The 13,395-nt window shown below is 36.5% G+C and overlaps 1 protein-coding gene across 1 annotated transcript in view; it reads left to right on the top strand.

Annotated features, from left to right (window-relative positions):
- PPP4R4 (protein phosphatase 4 regulatory subunit 4) overlaps positions 1-13,395 on the top strand; it is an 82,379-nt gene that overhangs the window by 67,906 nt on the left and 1,078 nt on the right. The window contains exons 17-24 of the mRNA XM_070931533.1: positions 1,245-1,389; positions 1,820-1,861; positions 1,947-2,021; positions 3,101-3,176; positions 3,972-4,052; positions 5,672-5,765; positions 7,136-7,203; positions 7,496-7,646. Of these exons, the coding sequence (XP_070787634.1) occupies positions 1,245-1,389; positions 1,820-1,861; positions 1,947-2,021; positions 3,101-3,176; positions 3,972-4,052; positions 5,672-5,765; positions 7,136-7,203; positions 7,496-7,646 (732 nt within the window). The remainder of the gene's footprint in view (positions 1-1,244; positions 1,390-1,819; positions 1,862-1,946; positions 2,022-3,100; positions 3,177-3,971; positions 4,053-5,671; positions 5,766-7,135; positions 7,204-7,495; positions 7,647-13,395) is intronic.

The following is a 13,395-nucleotide window of genomic DNA, read 5'->3' on the forward strand; positions in this document are numbered from 1 at the left end:
CAGATTTAGAAGAACTCATTATGAAAGTCAAAGAGGAAACTGAAGGCTGTAGAAACTGATCAATAATTCAGTGGTCAAGAAATTAGGTCCAGCAGGCTTTGTAGGGTGCTGAGAACACAAAGCATGAAGAAGTCAAAGCAGTGTTAAATGCCATAGTTAGTGAATTTGTGACTGGTAGTAAAGAAGCAAAGATGGTAGCAAAGATGGTAGATAGAATTGTTTTCCTGAGCTCAAGAAGAGATAATGATAAAGTGTGTGCTGGAGAACTACAGGAAGGTGGTGATGGAGACAAATTCAGGGTGAAGATATTTCTGTGATAACAAAAATCAAAATGGTTAAAGCAGTGTTTTTTCTAATGGTAATATTTGTCTATGAAAGCTGGTCATTGATGAAGAGCAAATTAAAAAATATGAACAGGTTTGAATTACAGATTTGGAGAGTATCATGAGCAGTAAGAAAAGTTAATCAATCCTGATAAAATAGGTTGTTCCATTGAGGCAGAGGTCTGCAAGCAGAAACTCAAATATTTGGAGCATGTGTTGAAAATGATTGATAACTGGGGAAAAAGATTATTCGGTTCGGCAGTTAAAATCATACTTGACGTAAGAGTACATTTGTCTTCTATAATAGGAAAAATGTCTTCATCCTAAAGGAATCTGCCTATCCCTAGTTCATTTGGTCCATCCAGCTGGGCGACTTTGCGGCAATCATACTCTCAGCCCAATTCATGTCACAGAGTTGTTTTGAGGAAAATAGGAGAAGGAAGGGGTAGATATGTTTGCCCCCTTATTTATAAAAATAGTAAAGGTGGAATAAAATAAAATAAAATAAAAGTAATTTTTTTTAAAAAATCTCTAAAATGTTTAGACATATAAATATTGTACAATAAATGGCAGAAAAATGAAAATCTGATTTGCATAACCTTCCCTAAAGGTCCATGAAGGAAACAGACAACAGTATGAAGAATTTCTATACATAACAGAATCTGGACAATTCCATAGATAATATGAAGCCAACATGAACAAATGATCTCTTTCAGATAATAAGATAATTCCTAGTTATCAATCCTGTCTATTTTAGCAACTACCATTTTTTACTGGGCTTTAACTCTTCTTTTAAGGCTTTAGAGCCTTTATTTACTTCAATATTATTTATCACTTAACAGTTTGCATGGTTCTAGGTTTTTTTTAACCTAGTATATATCTTCAATTACAAAAAATATATAAACATTATTTCCCTTATAGAATGAAGCTTTGTTATTTATTACCAAAAGTGAAGTCAACTCTCAAGGTTCCCACAGACAAACATTTACTGCAGCAGCTAGAAATGAGTGTAAGAAAACTTCTATGTGAGGAAAAAGATAAAGACGTCTTGAACATTGTTAAAAAAGTATGTGAGGTTCTTTTGTTCATTCAGTATTTTTCTTATATTTTTATAATAATTCTTAAGATTTTTGAATTCTGTTCATGCTGAGATAAATCAAATATAATGATCTTACTGTAAATGTATAGAAGCGTATAGATATAATGAACTTGTGCTATAGCTGAGATGGTGGTAAAGGGGTTTCCTTTGGATCATATATAGTTCAAACTTGTGCATTTATAATTAGAAGACTCTTATATTATGTTCAGTAAACTTCTACTGAAAGAATGTTACAGGCTTCTAATAAGTAGGCATCCCAGTTCCCAAGCTAGCCTAATATCTTATCCTCTGGATGAGCCCATGTCCTTTCTAAAATTGCTAGTAGGAAATCCAAGCCATTTGAGATTCTTTTAAAACAGTTATGGCAGACCTGTAATAATACTAATTTTTTTAATAGATGGTACTAGAACTTGACAGAATGGATACCTCTTTAGATGCCGTAAGTATAAACTAAAATTATAGCAGTAATAATATGCTGAAACCTCCAGCATGATTGCTGATCCTCTGGTTTCACATTTGAACAGTTTCAGAAGAGGTTTTATGAAAATGACCTATTGGATCAGCAGAAAGAAAGAGAGGAACAACTTCTTTTGGAAATGGTATGTTTATTGCATGAAAAAGGTGTTACTTGACTATCATACAAATTACCAGTGAAATTTTAAGGTTTACAATTATTTTTTATGAACTTGCATTAAAAACGCTCTTAAAAATCTTACACATTTATCTGATTCTTGAGGGAAAATGTATCCATGTAGATGTGGGGAAATGTTGGTGCAAAAAGACATTGAATGTTGGATGTAGCTTGCCTTGAACAGACAGATTTCAGATTGCTGTGAAGAGAAAATGCATTAGGAAGTATATCACCAAATGTTTGATACTAATAATAACTGATATGAGGTGTTAATAACACTTCACATAATATCATCTCAATAATCCTAAAATGTAGTCAACATTATTCTCAAGTTATGAATGAAATCATAGTGGCTTGCCTAAGAGCAACATCAATTCATAGTCAGCTCTGGCATAGAACATTTCACTGTCTACTGTGGAGCCACAAAAAAATCCTCATCCCATGATACTTTGCTTCCAGAGTCAGATGATCAGATGCCAGTTTCTGCCTTCATATATTTCTTCATTTCATCCTTTGGTGAAATTAGTTTATTTTGCTATTTAGGACGACTTGCTTTTTTCATGATAGGCATGATTTTAATAACCAGAAAATTGCAGAGTATAATTACACTGTCTATTTTAACAACTCTAGATATTATGCCATGTATCAAATTGAGTCCTTTTAGGTCTAAATCAAGGTTACTTTGGAGAAATTATTGGTCTCCACAAGTAGAACATCTACTCAGAGAAACAATTGGTTCTTCCCAATCTGGGTGCTCTCCTAGAATTTTACAACTGTGTCTTCTTTTTCAGAGAGAAAGCAACTAAACAATGTGGTAGCATCAGAGGAGAGCTTATTTATATATTTATGGCTTTATTTTTAGGGGAGGTTGGCAGCTTCTGCACCAATATCTATGGTACTATGAACAAACAATTCTTTTATCATTGATAACATAAAGCATTTCAGGCTGTTTCTTGAACCTAGGCAGATGCTAGCATAAAAGCTGCAGCCTATTAATCCAGATTTCATTTTTCCATTAACACTTTTATTACACTGTTTCCCTACTAGGAACAATTAGAAAAAGAGAAACAGCAAAATGAGAGCAGGTCTGCAAATATGAGTGATAAAATTTATGAAAAGAAGCGTAAGTGGCTGTGATTTTTGTTGGTTTGTTTCCTTGTCATAGGAGTGTGTACTTTTATAGATTGACCTTTACCATATTTGAAGTAGGAACTGCAAACTTACAATATGGAAAAGACCCAATTCTTATTTTCTAGAAAAAGTTTCAACAAAAACTTTAACTTTTATCAAGAAACAAAACATAAAAATACATAATAAAAATAACAGTGCTTTAAAAATGAGTTAAAAGTTACAACAGAAAATAAATAAAATATAACATTACATTATTTATATTAAGTATATTTTACTTTTGCACACTGGCACCTTGAAGCCATCATTAACAATGGGAGAAAGTTGAAAAAAATCACTCCAAGAAGTAAAAGACAGAGAAATATGAGGCTAATTCCTTCTGTTTTGCATTATGATTGTCCTAAAGCCAGCATTAAAAGTACTTGTTTCTAGGTTTGCTCTACCAGCAAGCTGACCATGCCATTCTTAAGTGTAGAAACAAACAATATTGAGCTTATTTCATGCATCAGCTCTATGGATTAACTCTTCAGTTGAAAGACTTGATTGCTGATTGTTTTGATAAAGAATTTAACTTAAGCACCAAACATTGTATTAAATGATGGCCTATTTTTCTGCAGTATCTGTAAAAAAAGCATGTTACATTTTGGTGAGGCTCAAAATACGCAAATGTATCACTTGCTGATACAAGTGATAATTAATGCTTGTATTATTTGATGAATTGTGTTTAATTTAAAATAGTAGGAATATTAGTTTTGTTCTTGTACGGTGCATATAATAACTTTTGTTTTAGGTAGAGACAGTAAAACATCATCAACTTTGGCCAAAACTATCCCAATGTCTGTTCCTGGAAATCCTTCAGGCGCTTCAGCAAGTAAGAAACAAATATCTTCTGCACAATTTTTAAAAATCCAATCTATTTTGCGAAGAACATAAGGGAATAAGTAGAAAAACATCACAGTATATTGTCTCAGATGATCTGTGGAAGGCATTAAAGATATACCTGCACTGGAAATACACTTAAAAATTCAGGAACATATTCAGAAATGTATCTGCCTTGAAAGTAGCCCACATTGAACTATAAGCACAGCCAAACATTGGGAGATGACCACACAAAATGTTGTATGAAATGTGGTATTATGTCATAAAATGCTTGATGTCGATTTTTTTGTTATAAAATGTTCCATAAATTTGCCAAACTTCAATTTCATGTGAATCATGGATCCTGAATTTTAAATGCATTTTGTAAATTAGCCCATTTGAGCCCTAATGTCTCCAGCTGGAAAGATAATATTGAGTTTCTAGCAATCATTGAGGAATTGAATGTTTAAAAGTCTTCAAAATAGTTATCTATAAGAGAGTGCTTTTATCTACTTTTTATATGGAAGTTATTGCAGGAGAAACTTAAAAATAAGGTGAATGGAGTGAGAATATATTGCATAAAAAGCATGTTATAGTAAAAGTAGAGATATGGCCAAAATTTACTGGGGGATAAACAAATGTGGGCTGATAAGAAAAGTGAGTGACCAGTATGAAAAACACAATTGAGGTGTTTTGGTAATACAGAGAGAACAAATGGGGGTGAATTGTAAACAAATCTGTGGGGGAAACAATGAATGAGCCAGGACAAAGGAGATGACTAAGAATATTTTATTAGGCAAGAGTTGATGAGATCCTCAAAAAGAAAGAATTGAAAAGTTTAAAAGAACAAAAGGCAGCATAAGAAAATGGTGGAAGTAAGGATGATTTGCAAAGATAGGAAGTTATTGAAAGTTATGGATATTGAAAGAAAGATATAGATATATGAACTAGATTCAGTTTTTTCTTGTCTCATACTTCCATTTTCCCTCTTCTGATTTGAACTCTTTTTCTGCACTCTATATAATACCTCTAAAAAGAGTAAATGATGGGGTATGTATATGTGGATGTATGTGGATGAATGTACTACTGTATTTAGAAATCTACTGATTTCAAGCTATTTTTTTTGGGGGGGGGGGTCTCTCCAGGTAGTACTGATCTCATTTTTGGTCCAGGTTTTACAGATACTTTTCTCCTTCTTTTCTATCTTTAATTTCTTTCGTTTACTATTTTAATTCATTGTATGTGTTTTTCTTAAGCTTGTTTACCGTGAAAGGGGGAATTGTATGATGGAAATGTATATATTTTCCACCTTTTTCCAGGAGCTCAAGATAGTAAAGATAGCACACTATAATGATGTAAATAATGGGACTTCAAATTCTGACAATCACTTCCTGTATGGTTAACTTGTATTCAATGAAATTAGATCACATGTCTTGTCAGAATTCCATAAATTAATAACTGGACCTTTATGTTCAGTGAAGATAATGGTTTTTGGAACATAACCATGGCTTCCAAAAAAACTCATATACCACATATTCATGCCTATTAGCATTACTCATTGGCAGATTATGGATTGCACTTGCAGTTATATATTTGCTAAGAAAGAGCTATATTCATTATTTTTTCTTTTAGGCAAAGAAGTAAAAAAGTCTAAATTGGTTCGAAGTCAGTCTTTCAGTAGTCAAGCTCTGCAGTCAAAATATGGCAACATTGACAAATGCCCCAGGTATATAATATTTTGTTTTCTGTAATGTTAGGTTCATAACTGTAATATACAAGTTACACTGTAGCTGCTCATTATGGAAGCGTAACGTTCGGTTTGCCAGTTCAAATGTACAGTTCTTTTGGTGAAGGAAGGGCTGAAAAAATTTGTTCTTTGAGTGATGTGCTATACTTTAAAAATTAAGTGGATAAAAAATCCACTTAAAAGCTAGCAAACAGATGTTTCTGAAGGCAGAAAAGCTAACATGTGGAAGGGAGGGGAACTCCTGTGACAGGCCCGAAAAGGAGCTCAGATCTTGAAGTTTCAGTTTTCCTTACTCTAGCCCAGTGCAGCAGTTCCTTCCTGCACACAGACAGAAGGAGAACCACCATGCTGGGCCAGAGAAAGAAGCTTGGATCCTGAAGATCTAAGTTTCCTTTCCCCAGCCCAGTTCAGTGGTTGCCTTCCATGAAGGAAGCGGGGAGGAACTCCTGTGATGGGTTGTCATGTGATTACTATTTACAACTTCTCTACTGGCCTTCCCAGAAAAAATCAATGGGGAAACTGGCAGGAAAGGTTTTAAGCTATTGTTGCCTTCCAAAGCATTTCCCCCTTCCCTCCATTCATTCATTTGCTGGGCTGCAGAATACTGCAGAAATAAAGCTTGGATCGAGGGAGGGGAACTCCTGCACTGAGCTGGAGAAACATAGGCCAGGCATTCTTTTTTATGCACAGCGGGGCGCTCCCTGCCCACTTTTGGCAGGCAGCTATTTCACTCCGTCTGCTCAACAATCCATGAGGTCATTTATGATTACAACTGGGAGAGCCAGGATTGCAATTGTTAAGCAAAAAGGTTATGACCACAACTTATAACCAAAATTCCAGGTGTAATTGTAATGATAAATTGAGGACTATTACTATATAATTAGATTGTGATTGAGCTGAAGGAGTGCACACATCTATGTCTTTGAGGAAAGTCCTCTGTAAATTAAGGAACACTTTAACATGTTGGCTATTATTTAAAGCATTCTCAATTTTAGGGGCCAGGATGCTTGAAATATGTTTCTTTCCACACAGGTCAATGGTCCTACTGTGTTAATTATTTAAGGCATTACAATGTTTACCCGTGTCAGTAAATGCCTGAATAATTCCCGGGCAAGGCAGGGACTTATTTGTGGAAGGTTACAAATTTTCTTTCTCACTAGTTGTTTATATTTCTGATTTATATTGTGAACTTGAGGTTTGTTCCCTCTTTAACTTTATTCCTTATCATTTTACCATGTTGTGTAACATTGTGAATTGTCTTGAAATCTCTGAAATGAAAAATTATAAAAAAAACCTAATAACAATAAGTAAACATAACATTCCTATTATATATATTTTTGTTCCTTCAGCAAAAGTTCTTCAGTAGGCTATACTTCTGTGTCAGGAGTAGCAAAGAATTCTATGTTTTCATTTACTGGTAAGAAAGCTGTGTTACTTTTCATTCATTCGTTTGTTTGTTTGTTTATATTTCATGTTTCTTAACTGCTCATTTCCCTCAAAATAATATTTTATTACAATTCTTTTAGTGGCTTCATTTTGTTTTTTAAGAGTCTAATGCTCTTAGTTTTGCCCCAAATGCAAGAAATTATATAAGCCAGCATGCTTGTTTGATAATCAGTTCACACAACTAACAAAATTTGTAGCTCTGAAACAAATTAATTTAATTATAACCTGACTTTCTGAAATGTTATATATATATATTCTTTCAGACGATTCCTTCCGAACTCGTCCTACCAATGTCAGTGGCACTGCTGCTTTTAACTCTACTTCCACCTTACCATCTTCTTCTCGTAACACAAATAACACAGTTGATCAAAAAAGCAATGGGAATAAAGAAAGCCATTCACGGAAGGTTAGCTTGTAAGTGATCAACTAAAATTAGTTCAGAATTAAAGATTACAATAAATAACTGATTTTTCATGTTCATACATTTAAGTTGTTTCTCCTACTCAGGATAAAAATGAATACTGTTTATGTCATCAGTCCCATAGCTATGTTGACATAATTATTTATGATTGTTTTAACCACTATTTTAGCAAAAACAGAGAAATAGTGGTTACAGATTCATTCTAATTTATCAATAAGACTAGACAACCCTTGAATTAAGTTATGGTTTAACTCTTCTGATTTAGTATTTGGGAGGCTATGAGTGTTTTGGTAAGCTATTTCATCTCAAAAACAATGTTCCTGGCCCAAATATACTGTACAAAGAACTAGAATTCCTATGATAGTTCTGGTTAGTATGATGACTAAAATAATCATTATTATCAGGAATAGCTGCAGTCGAGTTATCACTGTATGTTAATGCTGCTAGATGTGAGTAAGAGAAGTGTGGAATTAGTATTCGTTATCTCTGTGAATCACACATATGACTTTGAACTTGTACTGATCATCATTCTGGAATAATCTTAAATTGAATCATGGATTCAAATGATGGTCTACAGAGGTACAAATTCATATGTATGAATGTATTGATAATTAAAGAAATTATTTACTGTAGGCACTGTTATTTTGCAATTGGATTCATCAGCCCCCTGTATTTTTTGATATTACTGGTAATCCTCAATTTAACAACTGTTTGAAATTATAGTTGCCTCAGAAAGAATGCTTTATGGCCCATAAAACACTTCTGGCCATCATAAGACGTGGTGGCGCAGTGGTTAGAATGCTGTATTGTAGGCTAATTCTGCTGACTGCCAGGGGTTCAATCCTCATTGGCTGAAGGTTGACTCAGCCTTCCTTCCTTCTGAGGACCCACGTTGTTGGGGACAATATACTGACTCTGTAAACTGCTTAGAGAGGGCTATAAAGCACTGTGAAGTAGTATATCCACACAACAAACCAAGTATACTTGGTCTGTTGTGTGGATGTTTGGGTGGTTTAGGGGTGGGGAATTGTGGTGGGTGGGAATGTGTTTAGGGATTGTTATGTGTGTTGGATCTGTATGTTGGATGTTAAGTGAATTTCGTTGTATGGTATACTGTTTATACACGTACAATAAAGTTATTTATTTATATATAAGCATAAGTGCTATTGCTATAAAACATTGTGCTGCTCCCCCTGTGATCACATGACCGCATTTGTGGCATTTGGCAACCTGTTCACACTTAATGACCAATTTCCAAGTGCCCTGTGATCATGTGATTGCCATTTGCAATCATCTCTGCTAACTTTCTTGGAAAGTCAGTGGGGAAGCCAGCAGAGAAGTTTGCAGGCTGCTACCACCTGCCAGAGATCTCTCTCTTGTCTCTGGGGGCTGACTAAAAATTGCAGCCTGCTGAGTGGACCTCAGCTCCTCTGTTGGGCTGCAGAAATAGGGCTTTGGTCACGAACATCTGAGCCATGTTTCTGAAGCCTGGAGGAGGTGGAGCTGTTTGGATATAGAAGAGCACTGTGAATACAGGTAGTCCTTGACTTGTGACCACAATTGAGCCCAAAATTTCTGTTGTTAAGTGAGACATTTGTTAAGTGAGTTTTGCCCCATTTTTTGACTTTTCTTGACATAGTTGTTAAGTGTATCACTGTAGTTGATAAGTCAGTAACCTGGTTGCTAAAGTGAATCTGACTTCCCAATTGACTTTGCTTGTCAGAAGATCGCAAAAGGTGATCACACCACCTTGGGACATAGCAGAGGTCATAAATATAAAGCAGTTGCCAAGCATATGGCTTTTGATCACATGATCGTGGGGATGCTGCAAAGGTCGTAACTGTGAAAAACAGTCATAAGTCACATTTTTCAGTGCCTTTGTAACTTTGAATGGTCACTAAATGAACTGTTGTAAGTTGAGGACTACCTGTACTATTGTTTTGAAAACTAGAAAGATGTATGATTGCATCCCAGTTTATATTTCAATGGTGTTCAACTGGAAGATGTGGGAATTCCCAGGTACCTGAATCAATTTTTAGTTTACAGTAGGCCTGTAACTTTCTTTGGTACTGCATTGCTTTTCATAGGAGTTCATCCAGAAAGTGGTTTTACCCACAGGAGACCTGCATTAGTGAGTTTTTGAAACAGAACATATTCATTCCCATTGCTAGCAAATAGACTGTGTTCGATGAGTCATACTCAAATAGACAGCAAACATGAATCACAAACATGGGGAATTACAAAAGAAGTATGTTCTGCTACTGTGGTACTGCATTTGGTTTTATTATCTTTTGTACGTCTGCTCATTGTGAAGAGCTTTAGAGATTTTCTTTCAACATAATAACTTATATTCTTACACTCCTTCACAAAGCATTAAAATATATAGCTAGTCAGGCATTGGTATTCTTAAGATGAATAATTTTAATGTGGGTTGGGATAAGTAATACTTTACCACGTGGGCATATACTGCTAAAATATCTACTAATGTTCTAAATAACTCCTTTAATTTAACATTAGTACTCAGAAATAAATATTGTTAACAAGAACACGGGAAGCTTATTCACATTATTACTCATCAAATTAAGGTATGCAAGTTACAATGACAGGCAGGTATGATTGTTCTGGCAATATAATTTATGTTAAAGATATCTGTCTTTTAACATAATCTTTCTAACAGTTAAGCAACAGTAGCAGAAAAGAGAGCCAGTTTGGTCTAGGGGTTAAGGTACCAGGCTAGAAACTAGATTATGGGTTCTAGTCCCACGTTGCGCATGAAAGCCATCTGGATGATTTGGGGCCAGCCACTCTGTCAGCCCATGATGTCAGGCTCAGGTGAGAAGCCAATTTGGTCAATTCCTGTTGCAGGCAATGAATCAATACTCGGTTGATCTGAAAAAAGTGCACTTGTGGGAAAATGCCAGGAAGAGAGGAAAAAAGCAATGAAAGCAAAATATGGCTGAAAGCAACATAAAGAAAGGATCCATACAAAGTGAATAAAAATAAATACATATTTTTTCATTGTGCTAGGATCTAACAAACTAAATTAGACAAAAAAACCCCTCAAAAAACCCCGGTTGGGCATATATTACTAACTTTTTTTCTTTAAAATAAATGTCATGCCATCATTCATGTCATATTTTTAAAACTTCTCCATTTTCAAAAGTAATTTAACACAGTTTGAAGGACTGGAATAGACACCTCAAGTATATGAATTAATAGTAGGTAGTCCTCGGTTATTGATGATCCATTCAGTTCAAAATTATAACAGAAATTGTAGTTATGACCATTCCTTGGAGTTCTGGCTGTTGCAGTGCCTCTATTTTCATGTAATTAAAATTTGAGTGCTTGGCAAACTGGCCTGCCTTTAGAATGGTTGCAGTACTCCACAGTCACATTATCCTAAGGAGGTAAATCTGGCGAGACCCAAAAGAAAGGCCCTCTCCGTGGTGGCTCCCTCCTTTTGAAACATCATCCCCATGGAGATTACACTGGGTCCCACTTTGACACTCTTTCACAAGGCCCAGAAGACCTGGTTTTGTCAATGGGTCTGGGGAACCAAGAGTGAGATGGAGCCCATCAGGTGGCTTGTTTGGTGGCTTGTTGTCGCCATGAGGTGGGGGTATTATTGTTCTTACTCTCTTTATATTGGGTTTTTTAATTTTTTTGTAAGCCACCTAGAGTCACTGAAAGTGAGTGGGTCTACATATAAATTCTTTAAATAAATAAATAAAAAATCTTATCCTGCATGAATTGCCTCTGCTTCAACTCCCTCCACCTGCTTATCTTCCTCTACATTCCATCCTTTTTATCACCTTGTCTATCCCTACCACCACTTCTACTGTCCCTAGCTGACTTTTCTTCCTCACAATATTGGCTTAGCATCTAGGTGCTGGGATGTGTGTGGTGAATATAGCTAGGTGGTGGAGCCCTGTCTTCTGAAGAGAGGTCTCTGAGCTTGGCCAATGGAGGAGGCAGGCCTGTGGTGCAGGTGGAGCATCATCATCATCATCTGCCACCAGTGGGGGGAGTGATAGCCTACAGACTGTGGATAGTACAGGAGGATGGGATGGTGGCATGCTCCATCACCAGGCAAGGCAGCAGAGGCAAGTGGCTTCCTAGATGAAGGTGGCGATCAAATGGAAGGTATCATTCAGGGTAGGACAGCACTGGAAGCAGTAGAGGAACAAGGGCTTCCCAGAGATACAGTGCATGTTCTGCAGCTCACATTGGAGATGCTCCTGGAAAATCAGCTACAGGAAGCCCTCTAGGCACTGGAGCCACTCCAGCAGGAGGAAGGGCATGCCTGGCTGAGGCCACTGCTGGCCCTCACTGATCCATCCCTCTATTTTCTCCTTTCCACACTACCACCCTGTCTCCTCTACCAGCTCTGTCCAGCTACTTCTTCCCTGGTTGGGTCCAGCAAATTCCTTTTGGCAGATGAGGCATCGCTACCCTACCACACTTGCTGCTCATGTCCCTGGGTCCACCCCTCACCTAGTGCCAGGATCATGGGCAAGTACTGGGAGGAAGAAGTTGGCAATTCAGCTGCTGGCATTGACAGTGGCAGGGATAGATGACAAGAGTGCAGAGTGCCCAAAAGGGCAGAAAAGGGAAGAGATGGGAGGAGTTGAATCAGTGACAGTTTGCCAGTGTAAAAATTTCTTAGCTCCTGTAACTGCACTGAATAATTTTCTGGTTGATTGTAGGCTTCATTGAGTCACAATCAACAAGGATCTTCAGTTTGATTGAGTCACAATCAATAAAGATTGTTCCATTTTCAGGCAGTGGAAAATACATCAAAATTGTCCTATAAGGACAGATATCATATTAAAAACAGATTCCAATGTGAAATCCTAAGGAGTCCTTGGCACTCTTTGAGCTTGTTTGTTTGTTTATTTATTAAACATTATTAAATTTATTTGTCACCCATCTCGTATCCAATGACTCTGGGCAGATTTGCCTGTAGACATTTCCTTACTCAACTAGGTAACATCATTGATACAAGTTAATGTGGGATTTGTTCCCTGTTTAGTAAATACAGAAAGGCTAGGGAATTGCTGGAAGCTTGGCATTCAGACAAATCAAGCAATAGATACATTGAAATAAACCATATTTACACACTACTCAAAAGAAACACACTACTCAAAAGAGAAAATCAACGACTGCGCCATTCAACCCTGAGCTTATATATATTCTCTTCTATTGGGAGCAGATTCCTTTGTTGTTCAAATTTATTTGTATATTTAATAAATGTATAAGGCTTTCCATCTGTCAAAGGAACTCGGGGCAGTGCACAAAAATAAAACTATCATCCAAGATTTACAAATCCATTAAATAGAGGGAGCCCTAAATATATCATTTTTAATATATAAAACTCAACTCATGCCAGAAGTCCACTGATCTTCTAGTCCCAGTCCTTGTCAAAAAGCTGGTCTTTGCAGCCTTCTGAAAGGCCACTAGGGTTAGTGTCATCCGTAACTCAGGAGTAGGCTATTCCACAAGACAGGCAGCATGACAGAGAAGGCATGATTCCTAGGGCCCACTGAAAGACATTCTTCAATGGGATCTAATACCTGCCTACACAGTTGGATTTGGTGGGATGGACAGAAACCCAGAGAGAAGCAGTCGTGCAAGTGACTTGGTTCCATGCCATTTGGAATTTTAAAGGTAACAATTAGCACCTTGAATTGTAGATGGAAGTCACTGTAACACATGTGGCAGTAATATTGCATGAGGATTCTG

Source organism: Pituophis catenifer, unplaced genomic scaffold (assembly GCF_029215685.1).
Source record: "Pituophis catenifer annectens isolate HBS135680 unplaced genomic scaffold, rPitCat1.0.hap2 SCAF_1, whole genome shotgun sequence".
Classification (NCBI taxonomy): domain Eukaryota; kingdom Metazoa; phylum Chordata; class Lepidosauria; order Squamata; family Colubridae; genus Pituophis; species Pituophis catenifer.